Source organism: Lontra canadensis, unplaced genomic scaffold (assembly GCF_010015895.1).
Source record: "Lontra canadensis isolate GAN:19392208 unplaced genomic scaffold, GSC_riverotter_1.0 scaffold1, whole genome shotgun sequence".
NCBI lineage: Eukaryota > Metazoa > Chordata > Mammalia > Carnivora > Mustelidae > Lontra > Lontra canadensis.
In genome coordinates this window covers 81,424,726-81,445,133 of record NW_022630995.1, presented here as the reverse complement: position 1 = coordinate 81,445,133, position 20,408 = coordinate 81,424,726, and the positions used below count along the sequence as shown (strand labels likewise).

General features: G+C 38.5%; 1 protein-coding gene across 1 annotated transcript in view; it reads left to right on the top strand.

The window, feature by feature from the left end:
• Positions 1–540: 540 nt before the first annotated feature.
• SLC25A31 (solute carrier family 25 member 31) overlaps positions 541–20,408 on the top strand; it is a 30,001-nt gene continuing 10,133 nt past the window's right edge. Inside the window, exons 1-2 of the mRNA XM_032858019.1 lie at positions 541–922; positions 8,845–8,972. Of these exons, the coding sequence (XP_032713910.1) occupies positions 679–922; positions 8,845–8,972 (372 nt within the window). The 5' untranslated portion in view covers positions 541–678. The remainder of the gene's footprint in view (positions 923–8,844; positions 8,973–20,408) is intronic.

The window sequence follows — 20,408 nt, the reverse complement described above, 5'->3', positions numbered from 1 at the left end:
ATCCCTAAGCCCAAGCACTAGTTAAAACAGCATATCCCTGTCCCCTTTGGTTAGTCTTGAGAACCTCTGCTCCAGATAAAACAATCAATTTGAATAAAATACAGAAGAAAGAGGAACATGTTAAATTAAGCTACTGGGGTGCTATGAGCAAAGGCAGACTGTAAACATGACTGGATAAACAATCCCTGCCTAATTAAAGGAGCAGAAATCGAATGGATTTGTAAGAGAAAATGGAAGGATAACCCTAGGAACTAAAACTAAACTTGGCTAACCCACGCGGTTGGTTAACTACTCTATTACAGTTTTGGCTCCTAAATATCCTGTTACTGGACTAGCTCTCGAGGCTCCCTTCCTGCACCTCTGCGATTCAGCCCCACGGCCCGCCTTCCTGCGACCCTGCGGGCAGCAGGGAAAGCCCACATCGCTGTTCATCACCGCAGAACTCTGCGCGGAGGAGCCACGTGTCGGGAGTCACGTGGCTGGTGCCAGAAGGCGGGAGGCGGTTGGAGGCGCCTGCGCAGCTCCGGGAACCCAGGCCCTGCACGCTGATATCCCGGCATCCTGAGCGCTGCTTTCCCGCCAGGAGGACGCCGAGGCGGTTTTCTGCTTCCTTTCGTCGTCCTTCTCAGGCTTGTTTTGCCACAGCTGCTGCCTGTTTTTAACCTCTTTCATCCCACCATGCAGCGTGAACCTCCGAAGAAGAAGCAAGAGAAGAAGTCGGAAAAGCGGCTCTTTGACCCCGCATCCTTTGGGAAGGACCTGCTGGCAGGCGGGGTCGCAGCGGCTGTGTCCAAGACCGCGGTGGCCCCCATCGAGCGGGTGAAGCTGCTGCTGCAGGTGCAGGCGTCTTCCAAGCAGATCAGTGCCGAGGCGCAGTACAAAGGCATGGTGGACTGCCTGGTGCGGATTCCCCGAGAGCAAGGTGCGTACCGGCGGCTATGGTGCCAGCCTTACCGGTTCTAGGTCAGCGTCCCAGAAAGGGGGGTGGAGCGAGAGGGGATGGACTGCACCGCAGCCGCGTTGGTCCGTGAGGAGTTTATTTCTTCTCGGTTGAGAAGTCAGTGTCTTAACCGGTCTTAAGAGGCTACACTTCCCCGAGCCGAGAAGACCTACCACGTGGTCAGTTCTGAGTAGGAGCGGCCACCAGATTCTCTTGTTTCTCCTCAACATCAGGATTTACACCTTGGTGCAGTTGTGCCTGGCTCAGAAGGAAAGTGGTTGACCTCCCAGGATCAAGGGAGATGCCATTAGGTAATTTGCTTTATGTGTTAACAGGTGCTTTAAGGTGCTTAAGTTTTTGTTGAAATAGTATTTTTAAGAGAAGTACCCCAAATATGGAAGCATCGGAGCCTCCCAGTACTCTAGTTCCTACTCAGTGAAAGAGGTTCTGTTTATTCTTGAGAACTCCTGAAGATCAGGGCGGAAACTAAAGAGGGGCATTCACCCCTGCACAAATTTGTGGAGGACACCCCCAAAACTCAAAAAGACAAATGATATAAATCAAAATGCGAAAAATCCAAGGTGAGCAAAATATCAAAATTTTAAATAAAGACAGTAGTATTTTGCATCAGCCCTGCATTAATTAAAATTTTCGTATTTTTTCATTGTGGAGAGTTTATCCAGTATTATTGAAATGATTTCAAGGAAAAAATAATGAAAGTGCTTTGTTAACCATTAAATACCCTCCTGTTACAGAATGGCTCCTAAATTAGCTAAGTAGGGAAGAGGATAAATTTACCAACAATTTTCTATAATTGACCCATGTAGTTGTATTCAGTTGAAAACTCTATATAAACTTTAAAAAGGAAATAGGTCTATTTATTGTGTATTCTAAATGAGAAATGAAGTGGTTTCAATTCCAGTGCCATCCTTTTCTTCCATTCCTAAATCAATGGTTGCTCTTCCAGGAGAAAAGCATTCTTTCCCTAGGGATGTCCTTACAACTTCTCTTGAGCTGTTGAGTATAGTATTTAGGGTGGAGTGTAACTTTTTTTTTTTTTTAAGATGTTATTTATTTATTTGACAGAGAGAGGTCACAAGTAGACAGAGAGGCAGGCAGAGAGAGAGAGAGAGGGAAGCAGGCTCCCCGCTGAGCAGAGAGCCTGATGCGGGACTCGATCCCAGGACCGTGAGATCATGACCTGAGCCGGAGGTAGCAGCTTAACCCACTGAGCTACCCAGGTGCCCCTGGAGTGTAACTTTTTTTAAAGATTTTATTTATTTGAGAGAGAGAGCAAGAGCACAAGCAGGGGGAATGACAGGCGGAGGGAGAAGCAGGCTTTCTGCTGAGCAAGGAGCCAGATGTAGGACCCTATTTCAGGACCTTGGATTCATGACTTGAGCCAGAGGCAGGCACTTAATGGACTGAGCCACCCAGACGCCCCTGAGTGTAACTTTTAAGGCATCATCTAAGTCGTAAATTTAGAATGCCCATCCGGGGAGCTGAGCTCAGATCTTTCATTGTGCTTCACATTTCTCCACTCCCGTTTGTTTTATCAGAGTAAGCTTCCCATTTCCCTCAGGGTTTTTAAAGGAAAAGTGGGAACCTATCTCTTCTTGGCTGACATTCTAAGACCTCTTCAGAGAAGTAAGGGACTTTATTATTAGCTAATCTGGTTTAAATATTTAGTAAGGTAAAGTTAAATATCCTACTCAGATTGTGCTGATCAGCACTAATTTAGTTTATATTTTAAGTGTTTTAAATAATATTTAAACCTATATTCAATATGGCTCTTGTAAATTGAGATCATTTTGAATAGTATTCCAGTCCCTGTTTTCTTTACCTTCCAATGAGATGATTATAGGCAGAATTTTAAGATGTTTTCTATTCTTATAGACCAGGCTTTGTGCTAAGAGATTAGAATTCACAACAGGGATAATATTGCCATCTAGGGGTATATTTTACAATCTTGTAGGGAATTTTTTGTTTAGCACAAAGATAGAAGGTTGTAATCCCTAATTCCAATGATGTAAAAGGCAAAAGCCAGGGATGATAAACATCCTGCTGCTGTACATGGCCGTCTTACACAACAAACATTTATTCTACAACATGAATGACTCAGTTCTCCACTGGACATTCTTGTAGCAGTAAAACCTGTTTATGATTTTCTAAGCCTAGAACCTAACTCTGATTTGCTTATAAACACAAACTATCTGGAACATTGTTTCCATGTTCACTGATTCCAGAAATGCAGTTGCCATGTGAGTAGAGGGAATATTGTACTTTGTTTTATTAAGAAGTGTACTAAGGGGCACCTGGATGGCTCAGTTGGTGAAGTGTCCAGCTCTTCATTTTGACTCAGGTCATGATTTCAGGGTTGAGTTGGAACCCTGCCTCGGGCTCTATGTGGGGCTTTGTACCAGGTGGGCATGGAGCCTGCTTAAGATTCTCTCTCTCCCACTTCCTCTGCCCTCCCCTGCCCCCGGTAAAAAAATTATACTGAGAATTGTTCACTATTGGGAAAACTCACCAATTCTTTTACATTCGGTCACCACTTTACTCTTGAATTCATGATGGTTGCACATTTATATACACAAATATATTTATTAAGCCCTTTAAAAGAAATGTAAATGTATCTTAAGTATAACATTCATTATTAAGTAGAAGCAAACATCTGCTTGTTTTTTCTATGGTGTGTTCATACTTCACCAATTTACTAATTAAAATACCTATTTTATTCAAAATGTCTTTATTTTCTCTTCCTATATTGTAGAGAGGACATTATATGGATTTGTAAAAAATTGTTCAAGAGGTCACAGTTTTTGAATTCTGTTTCTAGATAGTAAAGGAAGTGTTGTAAAATATGTATTCTGTGTAGAGGACTTGAGTCTGGTAAGTTTGAGAATCACTGTGGTAAATCACTGGAACTTTACTAGGCAATCAAGTTCTGAAATTGTTATTTTCTGGAATTTACTTTCTCTTGCTTTTTTGAAAATCAAGACACATCCTCATCTCAAATGTTCTGAAGTTTCTTTTGTGTTTCATGTTTGCTCTAATTGTACTGATAAATTTTCTTTAGACAACATGAAATGAACCTGAGGGACATGCACTCATTAGGCACAAGTAGTTGCTCTCACACTGTCTTCTTATCTTATCTCTGCTTTGTTTATACCCCAAAGACAGATCTCATCATTTTAAAGCTTTGAACTTAGCATTAAACATCTCTTTGGGTACTTTTCATACTTCTTACAAGATTTCTTTGGCTTATAAAAGCTTCTGGATTTAACTTGGCTGATGGTATTCTTAAAGATTTATTCTATTCTTTAGTTCGTTGTAGGACCTTCCAACTTTGTGTGCATTTAATTTCTGTTTAAACCGTTATTATACAAACAAAGCATGTTTATTATAGAAAGTAAAACAAATGACTACTAAAATCCCCACAGTTAACATTTTGGTGTCTATGCAATAATTTTTCACTGGGCACAATATGCATATATGAAAGCATATTCTAAATTAAAATAATTTTTTATTTAACATATTGTAAACCTAATCTTTTAAAGATCTGATCTATGCAGTTCATTTTTAAGCACCTACTAGAACTCTTTTCTCTTTTAGGAGTTTCTGACCATGAGGTTTTTATATCTTGAAAACAGTGTTTTGGCGTATGAAAAGAAAATATTAGGCATTCACTTTAAATAAAATGGGAAAATAAACTTTATGATATTTGGTATATGAGTTGGCACTGGCATCTATGCTGGCCAAATGTGAATTATATAGCACTGGACACTAAGGCATTCTGGAAAAAAATATGAATTATACACCAGAGAGGGGATGACAGGTATCCTTCCTCAATTATTATATAATAAACATAGTTTATGTTTGCTCAATTGTATTTATAGAGACAAGACTATTTGAATATTTGAAATTATCAAGAAGACTATTTGAAATATAGCTTTATGTATACTGTTCTTAAGAATGAACATTATCCTAAGGGTGCCTTGAGATATATAACAAATGATGGTGTGAAAACATCATGATTAGTAAGATATCTAAAAAGATTGTTTAATTGTTCTAATGAATGCTAAGTTAGGCTCTGATATCTCCTAGCCAGAAGTTTTTCCCAACCATCATGTCTAAATAGCTTTTCCTCATTCCTCCATCTCCATATACTATTTTTGTTCTTATAGCCACTTGACATATTTATTTATTCGTTGTCTGTCTCCCTGGTCCTTCTCCCTCAAAATATAAGCTCCATAAGACCACGAAATTTATTCCTAATGCTATCCCCAGCAAGTCGGCTACACACTGGATACCAAATAAGAGGTTTTTAAGTGAAAAATATTTATTTCATCCTTTAATTTCTCTTTCGGGTATATTTTACAAATGTGCATAATAGAGTAGTGTATAGTGGGAAATGTATATAAGGGTAAAATTAAAAGGTTTTGGTTTTTTTGTTTTTGTTTTTGTTTTTAGGATTTTATTATTTGAGAGCAAGCATAAGCAGTGGGGTGGGGAGAGGGCAGAGAAAGAGGGAGAAGCAGGCCTACCTACTGAGCAGGAAGCCCATCACTGGACTTGATCCCAGGACCTGAGCAGAAGGCAGAGGCTTAACCAACTGAGCCACCGAAGTCCCCCAAAAGAGTAGTTCGTAATCTGACACTGCAGCGTCAGGGAATCCATAAGTTCTTTGAAATATATGCAAAAGTATTTTATGTATGTGAGATTATATTTTTTCAGATATAACCCATTAAGACAATAACAATTTTTCCTAACAATAATAACAATAACAGTTTTCCTGTTATACTTCTAGGGATTTATTTGTTTCTAGATTTTCATTGAGACATTGACATTTGTTTTGATGAATTTTTTAGGTTTTTTTTCATGCAAATGCATTTTTGCTAAAAAGAATATGTTCTTCAGCCAACTCTAACAAACCCCTTGACTCATAAATCCAGCATTCCGTCATGGTCTTGTGTTAGTTTTCAGATGACTTTGTCATCAAAATCTTCCCTTGTATTTAATTCATTAGCCAAAGTTACAAATCTTTTTAATGCTTTATATATGACACTTGTTTCTTTTACAGATTTATTTAGTTATTTGAGAGACAGAAAGAGAAAACAAGCATGCTTGATAGGGAGGAGCAGAGTGAGAAAGAAAATCTCAGACTCCCTGTGGAGCATGGAGCCTGATGCTGGGGCTGGATCTTACAACCCTAACCCAAAGATTATGACCTGAGCTAAAATCAAGAGTCAGATGCTTAACTGATAGAGCCACCCCTGTACCCCATATGACACTCTTTTTGTGAAATAAATATTAATTTAGACTGCAATCATAATTACAGAATTATTACTAATAACTCATAATCTAAAGCCCATAATATCTCAGTAACATTCAGCTGAGTGAGCCATTTCCAAAATGACTATAAATATTTAAAAGTCATGTATAAAATGGAAATTGTAATATCTTTTGATAACATGGCACTTTTTCTAAACTGTTTATATTTTTTAAACAAATGATTTTTTTTCTTCAACTTAAATCCCATTTGATCATATTGGCAATTTTCCTGGCAATATGTTCTTTTTCATCCTTTTAAGATTGACATTGTTCTCTGCCAGTAATCTGTCGTTGTGTTACTATAAACCATGGTCTAGAAAATCAAATCGTTCTTCAGTATCATTTACACAGTCATATTTCATTCTCTGTATTTCTCTTTTGGAGGTCTAACCTCTAAGAAAATACAAATGTTTTCTTAAATGTTTCCATTAACAAGAAAGAACTTAAAAATCACAAAAATACCTCCAAAAATCAGATTCACCAATCTCCCTCAATAATTCAATGTGGCCATAACTAGCAAAAAATATTCTTCTATAATTAGCTTACATTTCTCATGTTTTAAGATTTTTATTTTGCTTCCATTAAAGAAAAAGAGTTGACCTTTCTTAGTATGGAAAATATTCACTTGATTAAAGTATATATGGAAAAGTATTGTAGATAAGGGACTAAATTATTGAGCCAGATTGCTTGGGTTTGAATTCCAGAGCTACAGTTTTCTAAGTGACCTTAGGCAAGTAACTTAATTTCTGTCTGCCTTAGAAGTTCTGTTTTAACTCATTCCCCCATCTTTAAAATGGAGACATGAATAATACCTTCCTCATAGGAGATTATGAAGATTAAATTAATAAAAAGAAGTTCCTAGAATTTAGTATTGTCATTTTTGTTAATATTGCCTCAAAAGTTTTATAATAATCCATTTCCTTTTTTTAAAAAGAGCTTTATTTACCACACTTTAATAATCTTAAAACTTTTTAAGATTTATTTCTTCAGAAACCCAAACCTGGAATAGAGTTTTGTTGCTAGACACAAGACCTGACTAAATCCTGGTTGGCTATTTATTAACCATGTCTGTAGACAGTCTTTAAACTTTTAAAATTTCAGTTTGTGCATGTATAATATGGGTAGTATAGGAGAACCTACATCGTAAGCAAAATGTAGTGATTAAATGAAATATACAACCTTTGGCCAGTGCCTGGCCATACTAAACACTCAGGAAATGGTAGCATCTAGCATTACATGTTCCATGTCCTAGTAAAAACTGAATCAGTTATGAGTACTGAGATTATTTCTTGGCTATTAAATATGCTCCTTAATTATCTTTGTAAAAGGGCGCCTGGGTGGCTCAGTGGATTAAAGCCTCTGCCTTTGGCTCAGGTCATAATCCCAAGGTCCTGGGATCGAGCCCCTCATTGGGCTCTCTGCTCAGCAGGGAGCCTGCTCCCCCCCCCCGTCTGCCTCTCTGCCTACTTGTGATCTCTCTCTGTCAAATAAATAAATAAAATCTTAAAAAAAAATTATCTTTGTGCTTTACATGCAGTTTGGGATTCACAGAGATTCTGTGTTCTTCCCCCCAAAAATTATTTGTTAAATAAAACTTCCAGTTTCTGAGCATCAGCCCAGTCAACTGAGATTATTTTCCTTTGAATTTTTATCATCAGAAGACTGATTCTGGGTATTCTCCAAGTTGGGACTAGAGCAGCCAGATCAAACCATTGGATAATTTGCAATATAGTAGAAACAACTATGGCTGCTGAGGAGATAGCCTATTGTATTCTAGGGCAGCTCAATTATAAAGATTATAAAGGTAACTCTGAATTATAGGGGTAACACAATGACTGAATTTTAAGGATTGGTCAATCCATGGAGATTTGAAGTGGGAAGATTATTGACCTGAAAAGTTTTCTTCAGTCTCTCCATCAGGCCTCTGGAGAATGCCTTGAATTGTAAATTGATCTCTTTTCTGGCTAGGTTCCAGAAGGTAAAGGTAAATATACTTTAGACTCCATTTTGTGGGGTGGGGGGACAATGGTAGAGGGAGAGAGAGAGGCTTAAGCAGGCTCTACACCCAACACAGAGCCCCATGCGCAACTCAGTCTCAGAACCCTTAGATCATAACCTGAGCCAAAATCAAGAATCATATGCTGAACCAACTGAGCCACCCAGGTACCCCCACTTTAGATTCTTAATGCTTTCTCATTCTCACAAGTATATATACAAACCAATTTTGTTTTAACCATAGAAACTGCATATCCTGATTTGGAAATGAGGGTAAGGATTACTAGCTTTAGCAAGCTCTGTTTTTCTACCTAGTAAAAAGCCTTATATTCAAATGATGATACATTCCATAGATTTAAAGGTATTTAAGACTTTTTACTGGAAATTAACAAAATTGAAATGGGGTACATGAGTTAACACTGCCTTTTTTCTTCAGTGGATTCACATGTAGACTTAATTTTTTCTCATGAGAAAGAGTGTAAGTTTTAGATAGTTCAAATAACTAAGTTTGTTAAAACTATGGGAATTTTTTAAATAATAATACAAGCTTGTATTTAATGTGGTTTTTTTTGTAGGTTTCTTCAGTTTTTGGCGTGGCAATTTGGCCAATGTAATCCGATATTTTCCAACACAAGCTCTTAATTTTGCGTTTAAGGACAAATACAAACAACTTTTCATGTCTGGAGTTAATAAAGAAAAGCAGGTAAGTACATTTTAATATCTGTTATTTTCTAAGGAATAGTTGAATTTGCCTTAGCCTATGATGTTTTATTTGGGAGGAGGTGCTGAGTGGTAGAAGAAATAATAATTAAAACATATACATGTTATAATCACTATTCTTCTATACTAGGAGAGCTCCAAAACAATCAACAGATCTGTATTCCTATAGATCTGAGGTAATTAATCTCCTAAAGAAGTACATTGTTTCATTTTTATGACTAAGGCTCTATTTAGGTGAGATTAAAGTGCATAGGAATATCAAAGAAAAGAAAAGAAACAAATTAAAGTTGGAGGATTCTTTTTTTTATTATTATTGAAAAGGTACTTTCTCTTTTCAAGGTAATCACTCCCTTGATTACAGAATTTCAGTTTCAAAATTTCCTATTTGTATGAACTATGTCATTTGTTTAGATTTCTATTTGTTTTGTTGCTTCCATATACACTGTACCACCTACTTCACTCTTTTTATTTTTTCCAAATAGAAGCTTTCTGATTTTTTTTTAATTTTATTTTTTATAAACATATATTTTTTTCCCCAGGGGTACAGGTCTGTGAATCACCAGGTTTGCACACTTCACAACACTCACCATAGCACATACCCTCCCCAATGTCCATAACCCCACCCCCCTAACCCCCCTCCCCCCAGCAACCCTCAGTTTGTTTTGTGAGATTAAGAGTCACTTATGGTTTATCTCCCTCCCAATCCCATCCTGCTTCGTTTACTCTTCTCCTACCCCCTTAACCCCCCCATGTTGCATCTCCTCTCCCTCATATCAGGGAGATCATATGATAGTTATCTTTCTCCGATTGACTTATTTCGCTAAGCATGATACCCTCTAGTTCCATCCACGTCGCCGCAAATGGCAAGATTTCATTTCTTTTGATGGCTGCATAGTATTCCATTGTGTATATATACCACATCTTCTTTATCCATTCGTCCGTTGATGGACATCTAGCTTCTTTCCATAGTTTGGCTATCGTAGACATTGCTGCTATAAACATTCAGGTGCACGTGTCCCTTCGGAACACCACGTTTGTATCTTTAGGGGATATACCCAGTAGTGCAATTGCTGGGTTGTAGGATAGCTCTATTTTCAGTATTTTGAGGAACCTCCATGCTGTTTTCCAGAGTGGTTGCACCATCTTGCATTCCCACCAACAGTGTAGGAGGGTTCCCCTTTCTTCGCATCCTCGCCAGCATCTGTCATTTCCGGACTTGTTAATTTTAGCCATTCTGACTGGTGTGAGGTGGTTTCTCATTGTGCTTTTGATTTGTATTTCCCTGATGCCGAGTGATATGGAGCACTTTTTCATGTGTCTGTTGGCCATCTGGATGTCTTCTTTGCAGAAATGTCTGTTCATGTCTTCTGCCTATTTCTTGATTGGATTATTTGTTCTTTGGGTGTTCAGTTTGCTAAGTTCTTTATAGATTCTGGACACTAGCCCTTTATCTGATATGTCATTTGCAAATATCTTCTCCCATTCTGTCAGTTGTCTTTTGGTTTTGTGAACTGTTTCCTTTGCTGTGCAAAAGCTTTTGATCTTGATAAAATCCCAATAGTTCATTTTTGCCCTTGCTTCCCTTGCCTTTGGCGATGTTCCTAGGAAGATGTTGCTGCGGCTGAGGTCAAAGAGGTTGCTGCCTGTGTTCTCCTCAAGGATGTTGATGGATTCCTTTCTCACATTGAGGTCCTTCATCCATTTTGAGTCTATTTTCGTGTGTGGTGTAAGGAAATGATCCAATTTCATTTTTCTGCATGTGGCTGTCCAATTTTCCCAACACCATTTATTGAAGAGGCTGTCTTTTTTCCATTGGACATTCTTTCCTGCTTTGTCGAAGATGAGTTGACCATAGAGTTGAGGGTCTATTTCTGGGCTCTCTATTCTGTTCCATTGATCTATGTGTCTGTTTTTGTGCCAGTACCATGCTGTCTTGATGATGACAGCTTTGTAATAGAGCTTGAAGTCCGGAATTGTGACGCCATCAACTTTGGCTTTCTTTTTCAATATTCCTTTGGCTATTCGCGGTCTTTTCTGGTTCCATATAAATTTTAAGATTATTTGTTCCATTTCTTTGAAAAAAATGGATGGTACTTTGATAGGAATTGCGTGAAATGTGTAGATTGCTTTAGGTAGCATAGACATTTTCACAATATTTATTCTTCCAATCCAGGAGCATGGAACATTTTTCCATTTCTTTGTGTCTTCCTCAATTTCTTTCATGAGTACTTTATAGTTTTCTGTGTATAGATTCTTAGTCTCTTTGGTTAGGTTTATTCCTAGGTATCTTATAGTTTTGGGTGCAATTGTAAATGGGATGGACTCCTTAATTTCTCTTTCTTCTGTCTTGTTGTTGGTGTAGAGAAATGCAACTGATTTCTGTGCATTGATTTTATATCTTGACACTTTACTGAATTCCTGTACAAGTTCTAGCAGTTTTGGAGTGGAGTTTTTTGGGTTTTCCACATATAGTATCATATCATCTGCGAAGAGTGATAGTTTGACTTCTTCCTTGCCAATTTGGATGCCTTTAATTTCTTTATGTTGTCTGATTGCTGAGGCTGGGACTTCTAGTACTATGTTGAATAGCAGTGGTGATAACGGCATCCCTGCCGTGTTCCTGACCTTAGAGGAAAAGCTTTCAGTTTTTCTCCATTGAGAATGATATTTGCGATGGGTTTTTCATAGATGGCTTTGATAATATTGAGGTATGTGCCCTCTATCCCTACACTTTGAGGAGTTTTGATCAGGAAGAGATGCTGTACTTTGTCAAATGCTTTTTCAGCATCTATGGAGAGTATCATATGGTTCTTTCTTTTATTAATGTGTTGTATCACATTGATTGATTTGCGGATGTTGAACCAACCTTGCAGCCCTGGAATAAATCCCACTTGGTCGTGGTGAATAATCCTTTTAATGTACTGTTGAATCCTATTGGCTAGTATTTTGGTGAGAATTTTTGCATCTGTGTTCATCAAGGATATTGGTCTGTAGTTCTCTTTTTTGATGGGATCCTTGTCTGGTTTTGGGATCAAGGTGATGCTGGCCTCATAAAATGAGTTTGGAAGTTTTCCTTCCATTTCTATTTTTTTGGAACAGTTTCAGGAGAATAGGAATTAGTTCTTCTTTAAATGTTTGGTAGAATTCCCCCGGGAAGCCATCTGGCCCTGGGCTTTTGTTTGTTTGGAGATTTTTGATGACTGTTTCAATCTCCTTACTGGTTATGGGTCTGTTCAGGCTTTCTATTTCTTCCTGGTTCAGTTGTGGTAGTTTATATGTCTCTAGGAATGCATCCATTTCTTCCAGATTGTCAAATTTGTTGGCATAGAGTTGCTCATAATATGTTCTTATAATTGTCTGTATTTCTTTGGTGTTAGTTGTGATCTCTCCTCTTTCATTCATGATTTTATTTATTTGGGTCCTTTCTCTTTTCTTTTTGATAAGTCTGGCCAGGGGTTTATCAATCTTATTAATTCTTTCAAAGAACCAGCTCCTAGTTTCATTGATTTGTTCTATTGTTTTTTTGGTTTCTATTTAATTGATTTCTGCTCTGATCTTTATGATTTCTCTTCTCTTGCTGGGTTTAGGGTTTCTTTCTTGTTCTTTCTCCAGCTCCTTTAGGTGTAGGGTTAGGTTGTGTACCTGAGACCTTTCTTGTTTCTTGAGAAAGGCTTGTACCGCTATATATTTTCCTCTCAGGACTGCCTTTGTTGTGTCCCACAGATTTTGAACCGTTGTATTTTCAATATCATTTGTTTCCATGACTTTTTTCAATTCTTCTTTAATTTCCTGGTTGACCCATTCATTCTTTAGAAGGATGCTGTTTAGTCTCCATGTATTTGGGTTCTTTCCAAATTTCCTCTTGTGATTGAGTTCTAGCTTCAGAGCATTGTGGTCTGAAAATATGCAGGGAATGATCCCAATCTTTTGATACCGGTTGAGACCTGATTTAGGACCGAGGATGTGATCTATTCTGGAGAATGTTCCATATGCACTAGAGGAGAATGTGTATTCTTTTGCTTTGGGATGAAATGTTCTGAATATATCTGTGATGTCCATGTGGTCCAGTGTGTCATTTAAGGCCTTTATTTCCTTGTTGATCTTTTGCTTGGATGATCTGTCCATTTCAGTGAGGGGAGTGTTAAAGTCCCCTACTATTATTGTATGATTGTTGATATGTTTCTTTGATTTTGTTATTAATTGGTTTATATAGTTGGCTGCTCCCACGTTAGGGGCATAGATATTTAAAATTGTTAGATCTTCTTGTGGGACAGATCCTTTGAGTATGATATAGTGTCCTTCCTCATCTCTTATTATAGTCTTTGGATTAAAATCTAATTGATCTGATATAAGGATTGCCACTCCTGCTTTCTTCTGATGTCCATTAGCATGGTAAATTCTTTTCCACCCCCTCACTTTAAATCTGAAGGTGTCTTCGGGTTTAAAATGAGTTTCTTGTAGGCAACATATAGATGGGTTTTGTTTTTTTATCCATTCTGATACCCTGTGTCTTTTGATTGGGGCATTTAGCCCATTAACATTCAGGGTAACTATTGAGAGATATGAATTTAGTGCCATTGTATTGCCTGTAAGGTGACTGTTATTGTATATTGTCTCTGTTCCTTTCTGATCTACTACTTTTAGGGTCTCTCTTTGCTTAGAGGACCCCTTTCAATATTTCCTGTAGAACTGGCTTGGTGTTTGCAAATTCTTTCAGTTTTTGTTTGTCCTGGAAGCTTTTAATCTCTCCTTCTATTTTCAATGATAGCCTAGCTGGATATAGTATTCTTGGCTGCATGTTTTTCTCGTTTAGTACTCTGAATATATCATGCCAGCTCTTTCTGGCCTGCCAGGTCTCTGTGGATAAGTCTGCTGCCAATCTAATATTTTTACCATTGTATGTTACAGACTTCTTTTCCCGGGCTGCTTTCAGGATTTTCTCTTTGTCACTAAGACTTGTAAATTTTACTATTAGGTGACGGGGTGTGGACCTATTCTTATTGATTTTGAGGGCGGTTCTCTGAACCTCCTGGATTTTGATGCTTGTTCCCTTTGCCATATTGGGGAAATTCTCTCCAATAATTCTCTCCAATATACCTTCTGCTCCCCTCTCTCTTTCTTCTTCTTCTGGAATCCCAATTATTCTAATGTTGTTTCGTCTTATGGTGTCACTTATCTCTCGAATTCTGCCCTCGTGGTCCAGTAGCTGTTTGTCCCTCTTTTGCTCAGCTTCTTTATTCTCTGTCATTTCGTCTTCTGTATCACTAATTCTTTCTTCTGCCTCATTTATCCTAGCAGTGAGAGCCTCCATTTTTGATTGCACCTCATTAATAGCTTTTTTTATTTCAACTTGATTAGATTTTAGTTCTTTTATTTCTCCAGAAAGGGCTTTTAAATCTCCCGAGAGGGTTTCTCTAATATCTTCCATGCCTTTTTCGATCCCAGCTAGAACCTTGAGAATCGTCATTCTGAACTCTAGATCTGACATATTACCAATGTCTGTATTGATTAGGTCCCTAGCCTTTGGTACTGCCTCTTGTTCTTTTTTTTGTGGTGAATTTTTCCGCCTTGTCATTTTGTCCAGATAAGAGTATATGAAGGAACAAGTAAAATACTAAAAGGGTGGCAACAACCCCAGGAAAATATGCTTTAGCCAAATCAGAAGAGATCCCAAATCGTGGGGGGGGGGGATAAAAAGAGGTTCAGAAAGAAAAAAAGAAGAAAAAAGAAAAAAGAAACAAAAAAAGAAAACCAATAATGAAAAAATATAAAAAGGAAAAAAATAAATATATATTAGATAAACTAGTTAAAAAACATTAGAAAAGGGTAAAAGTTAAAAAAATTTAGCAGAAGAGAAAAAATATTGAAAAAGAAAAAAAAATTAAATTAACTGCAAGGCTAAAGAATCATGGGGAGAAAGCCATGAGTTCCGCGCTTTGTTTTCTCCTCCTCTGGAATTCCGCTGCTCTCCTTGGTATTGAAACTGCACTCCTCGTAAGTGAACTTGGTCCTGGCTGGGTTTCTTGTTGATCTTCTGGGGGAGGGGCCTGTTGTAGTGATTCTCAAGTGTCTTTGCCCCAGGTGGAGTTGCACCGCCCTTACCAGGGGCCGGGCTGAGTAATCCTCTCGGGTTTGCTTTCGGGAGCTTTTGTTCCCTGAGCGCTTTCCGTAGAGTTCCGGAGGGTGGGAATGAAGATGGCGGCCTCCCAGTCTCCGGCCCGGAGGAGCCAAGAGTCTGGGGCCCCACTCCTCAGTGCGCCCTCAGAGAGCAGCGCCCAATTGCTCCCGTCACCCTGGCCTCTGGCCGCGCTCCGAGCTGACTAAGCCTGCGAGCAGTTCAAGGTAAACCCGAGCTTAGAGCTCACTCCTCTGCTCTGTCGGCTTCCCCGTTCTAATACCTGTAAGCTCTGCGACACTCAGACACCCCCGATCCTTCTGTGACCCTGCGGGACCTGAGGCCACGCTGACCCCGCGTGCGCTTCACCCCGGTTAATCCTCTGGATCGATGTCCCTCAGCGGAACAGACTTTTAAAAGTCCTGATTTTGTGCTCCGTTGCTCCGCCGCTTGCCGGGAGCTGGCCCCTCCCCCCGCTATCTTCCCGTCGCTTTGGATTCACTTCTCCGCCAGTCCTACCTTTCAGAAAGTGGTTGATTTTCTGTTTCTAGAATTGCTGTTCTTCTTCTCTTCGATCTCCCGTTGGATTTGTAGGTGTTTGCAATCTTTAGATAAGCTATCTAGCTGATCTCCTGCTACCTGAAGTAGTCTCAGCCTGCTACTTCTCCGCCATCTTGACTCCTCCCCCACCTACTTCACTCTTAAGGTCGTCCTTTTACCCTTATAAAGTCTCTCTTCCCCTTTATCCTTTCTCTTTCCCCCAGCAAGCCAACCAACCAATTAAGCTTTCCTAGGAGGTTTTTTATAAAAGCAGCTATTTGTGGAACATTCCTTTGTTGCTGCCTTTTTAAATTTCTTTTCATATCCTTTATTCCCATTTTTTCACAATTTATATATATTTTTAAGATAGATTTATGTATTCATTCATTTATTTATTTATTTTGAGAGAGAAAAGACAACACAAGCAAGAGGAGCAGCAGGCAGAATGAGAGGGAGAAGCAGGCTTCCTGCTGAGCAAGGAACCTGAGGTAGGGTTGGATCCCAGGATCCTAGGATCATGACCTGAATCAAAAGCAGAACCTTAACCCACTGAGCCATCCAGGCGTCCCTCACCATTTATACTTCATTAACAAATGTTAATGGGAGTTTTATCTAATGGGTACAGGGTTTCTATTTGGGATGATGAGGTTTGGAAGTAGAGAGTAGTGATGTATTGGGTTTTTTAAAAATTATTTTATTTCATTATTTGAGAGAGAGTACAAACGGGGGAGGAGCAGAGGGACAAGAAGACTTCCCATGAGTGGGCAGCCCAACTTGGGGCTCCCTCCCAGAGATCCAATATCATAACCTGAGCCAATGTCGGGTGCTTAACCGACTGAACCACCAGGCACCCCAAAAAGAGTGATATTTTTATGTTATTGTGAATGTACTTAGTATCACTGAATTATACACTTAAAAATAGCTGAAGTCAGGGGCACTTGGGTGGCTCAGTGGGTTAAGTGCCTGACTCCTGGTTTTGGCCCGGGTCATGATTTCAGTGTCCTAAGGTAGAGCCCCAGGTTGGGCTCCATGTTCAGCGGGGAGTCTGCTTGAGATTTTCTCTCTTTCTCTCCCCTTGCCCCTTCCCCTGCATGATTTTTCTCTCAAATAAATAATTTTTTTAAAGACTAAAATGATTAAGTTTTATGTTATGTGTATTTTATAATTTTTTAAAGAACAAACTTGATAACGTGTAGCAACTTTGGAAGCTAAGTGAAAAAAAAATCTCAAAATTTGCTTTCTGATTTCATTTATATAACATTCTTGAAATGTTAAAATCATTGAGATAAAAATAATGTAATGGTTGCCAGAAGAGAGGGAGGTGGTTATGGCTTTAAAAGGGTAGCATCGAGGGGCGCCTGGGTGGCTCAGTGGGTTAAGCCTCTGCCTTCGGCTCAGGTCATGATCTCAGGGTTCTGGGATCGAGCCCCATATCGTGTTCTCTGCTGAGCAGGGAGCCTGTTTCCCCCTCTTTCTCTGCCTGCCTCTCTGCCTACTTGTGATCTCTGTCTGTTGAATAAATAAAATCTTTAAAAAATGAAATAAAATAAAAGGGTAGCATTGAGAGATCTTTATCACGGAACTATTGACTGTGGCAGTGGTCACATGAATCTGCATATGTGATAAAATTACATATATTTAAACACACACACAAACAAATAGATGTAAAATTGGTGAAATCTGAATAAGTTTTTATCAGTGTTGATTTTTTCTACTATAGTTATGCTAGATATTAGGGGAAATTAGTTGAAGGGTTTATATACTCTCTCTGTATCATTTCTTAGGATGCATGTGAATCTGCAATTATTTAAAAATACGAAGTTTTTAAAAAATAACCATGGTGAGGAGATGTCTGGGTGGTTCAGTCAGTTAAGCATCAGACTCTTAATCTTGGCTCAAGTCCTGATCTCAAAGTTGTAAGTTCAAGCCCCATGTTGGGCTCCACGTCCATCTCCATTATTACTTTAAATAATAATAACAACAACAACCATGATGGGAGCTATAGGCTACTATATACTGTTTCACTGAATTTTCACCTCACTCTTTGAGGTAGTTATTTTTATCTTAGATGTAAAGCTAAGGAAAGCAAGACTCAGAGGTGAGAGCACTTGTCCAAACCATTTGTTCAGGTCTTTCTAACTCCCAAACTTAGATCCTTCAACTGGACTCTTTCTATGTCAACTGAGGTGACTACACTGAGTGAAACTTAGCTGAGCCTGGGTACAAAATGTTTCTCTGCCCCCTTTTAGTAGCTTCTAATATAACCCTTGACAGTTAAGCATCAGACTCTTAATCTTGGACTAGAACTTCTTCTAGCTCTTTCCTGCCCAGACAAACTTTGTTAGAAACAATTTCGCTTCTAGAGCATTTGTTCTTCAGTGCATCCTTGAGCCCATTAACACGATTACCTATTTGTCTACAAAATAAACAAGATTATCTTCCTCCAAAACCCTCAGATTCTTTCAACCTCCTCTCCCTCCCTGACTCTTCTCTTTGCCCTCTCCTTTTATGATATAGTAATATCTGAAATTACTGACTTTCAATAATTGAAACTCTCACTTATACTGATGTACCACCTCCTTTGGGTCTGTTTTATTTTCAAGCATAATTTTGAAGGGATAGATTTTTTTTGTTATACAAACACTTGCAAGATTATGATTCAACATAGATACTTCCTGTCTCCCTCTCCTTGCTGCCTTCAGTCTTTCCTCCTTCCCTCTTCCTTTCTTTGGTCAGAAAGTTGGCAATACTACTTAGACATGTTCTGCCTGCCTGTGTCATTTTTTCCAAAGCCCCACTTCCACTGTCAGAAGTGTCATAGTTTGAGTAATAAATTTTATGATAATCCACGCAGAAAGTCATTGATCTGCCTTCCCGGGATCCATGAATGTTTAAAGAATACCTTAAACCATTAAAAGTGTGTTTATACATATGTGGTTTTTATTGGAAGAGGATCTATTGATTGCAACAGTCTCAAAGAAGACTGAGACCTAAAAATAGTTATTTAATACCTTTTCCATTTCTGTCCTTACTGCTAATTGGCATAGAATTTTAGAGTTAAATTCCCAAGAAACAGACTTTGGTCCAACTCATTTTTTCTACCAGGTTACAGATTATCTATTAGATTATAGATTAGCTATCCTGGGGTCAGATGTAATCTCCTGATCTAATTATCTCTGGGTGATTATGAAACATGTCTACCCATACAAAACCTAGGAGTTTCACTGAAAAGGAGCCATGATAGTCGGAGGACAATATGTGGTATTACCAGTACCTCATTAAGTAGATATTTATTGAATGCATTACCATTACTTTGGGCAAGGCCCATAACTTGTTTCGTAAAATAAACAGATGAATTAAGAATCTTGGCTTCAAAAAAGTGCAAACAACCAAAATGTCCATGAACTGATGAATGGGCAAATAACATGTGGTAACTTCATATAATGGAATTTTATTTGGCAATTTAAAAAGGGGGGTGCCTGGGTGGCTCAGTCAGTTAAGCGGCTACCCTTGGGCTCAGGTCATGATCCCAGCGTCCTGGGGATCGAGCCCTGCATTGGAGAGCCTGCCTCTCTCTCTCCCTCTACCTCTGCCTGCCGCTCTGCCTACTTGAGTTCTCTATCTCTCTGTCAAATAAATAAAATCTTTTTAAAAAAATGAAATGCTGGGGTGCCTGGGTGGCTCAGTGTGTTAAAGCCTCTGCCTTCAGCTCAGGTCGTGATCTCAGGGTCCTGGGATCGAGCCCCGCATCGGGCTCTCTGCTCAGCAGGAAGCCTGCTTCCTCCTCTCTCTCTCTGTCTGCCTCTCTGTCTACTTGTGATTTCTGTCTGTCAAATAAATAAATAAAATCTTTAAAAAAAATTTAAAAAAATGAAATGCTAATACTTGCTACCATATGGGTGAACCTTGAAAATATTATGTTAAAAGAAAGAAGTCAGTCACAAAAGACTACATACTGTGTTATTCCATGTGTAGGAAATGTCCATAATAGGCAAATCTATAGGGACAGTAAGTAGCTTGATGGTTACCTCAGACTCAGGGGCATGGGGAGGACATGGAGTGACTTCTGGTCACTCCGTTGGTATAGGGCTTTTTGGGGGGAGCTGATAAAAATGTTTTGAAACTGATAATGGTTGAACAATCTGAAAATATTAACAATCCATTGGATTGTATGGCAAATTTACATTGGTAAATTGTATGGTATATAAATACATCTCAGTAAAACTCTTAAATGATAATAATCCTAACTCTCAGAAATTTATGGTCTACATGAGGTAAGATAAGACATGTATATAAATACTTATAAATTGAAAGTAGGAAGTGATTGTAAATACTATTTAAATTGAGAATCTAGAACATGTTGACATATTTTACATATTGGTCACAGGATTCACTTCTAATTCTCTTGAGAGCTGAAGTATTTATAGAAGGAGATGATTACACATAGATTTGGGTAGGTTTAGAGATCAGAGGTTTCATGGAAGAAGTTGAATTTGAATTAGAGTATAAATTAGTAACTTTTTGTTTAAAAAAGTTAGGAAAGTCTTTCTAGGCCAAGAGAAAATTGAGAGTTCCAAAGCTATCTGAGACTTAAAAACTATTGTTAGAAATAAAGGCCAGAGAATAAAACAAGAAACTGAACTTGATTAGAATATTATTCATTTTAATGTATTTTAAATGGTTACAGTGGCCTTCAATAGATTTTCTATAACCACTCCAATTCAAATATTCTTCTCCAGTAAGCTCTAGATGTTGAAAAGCAGT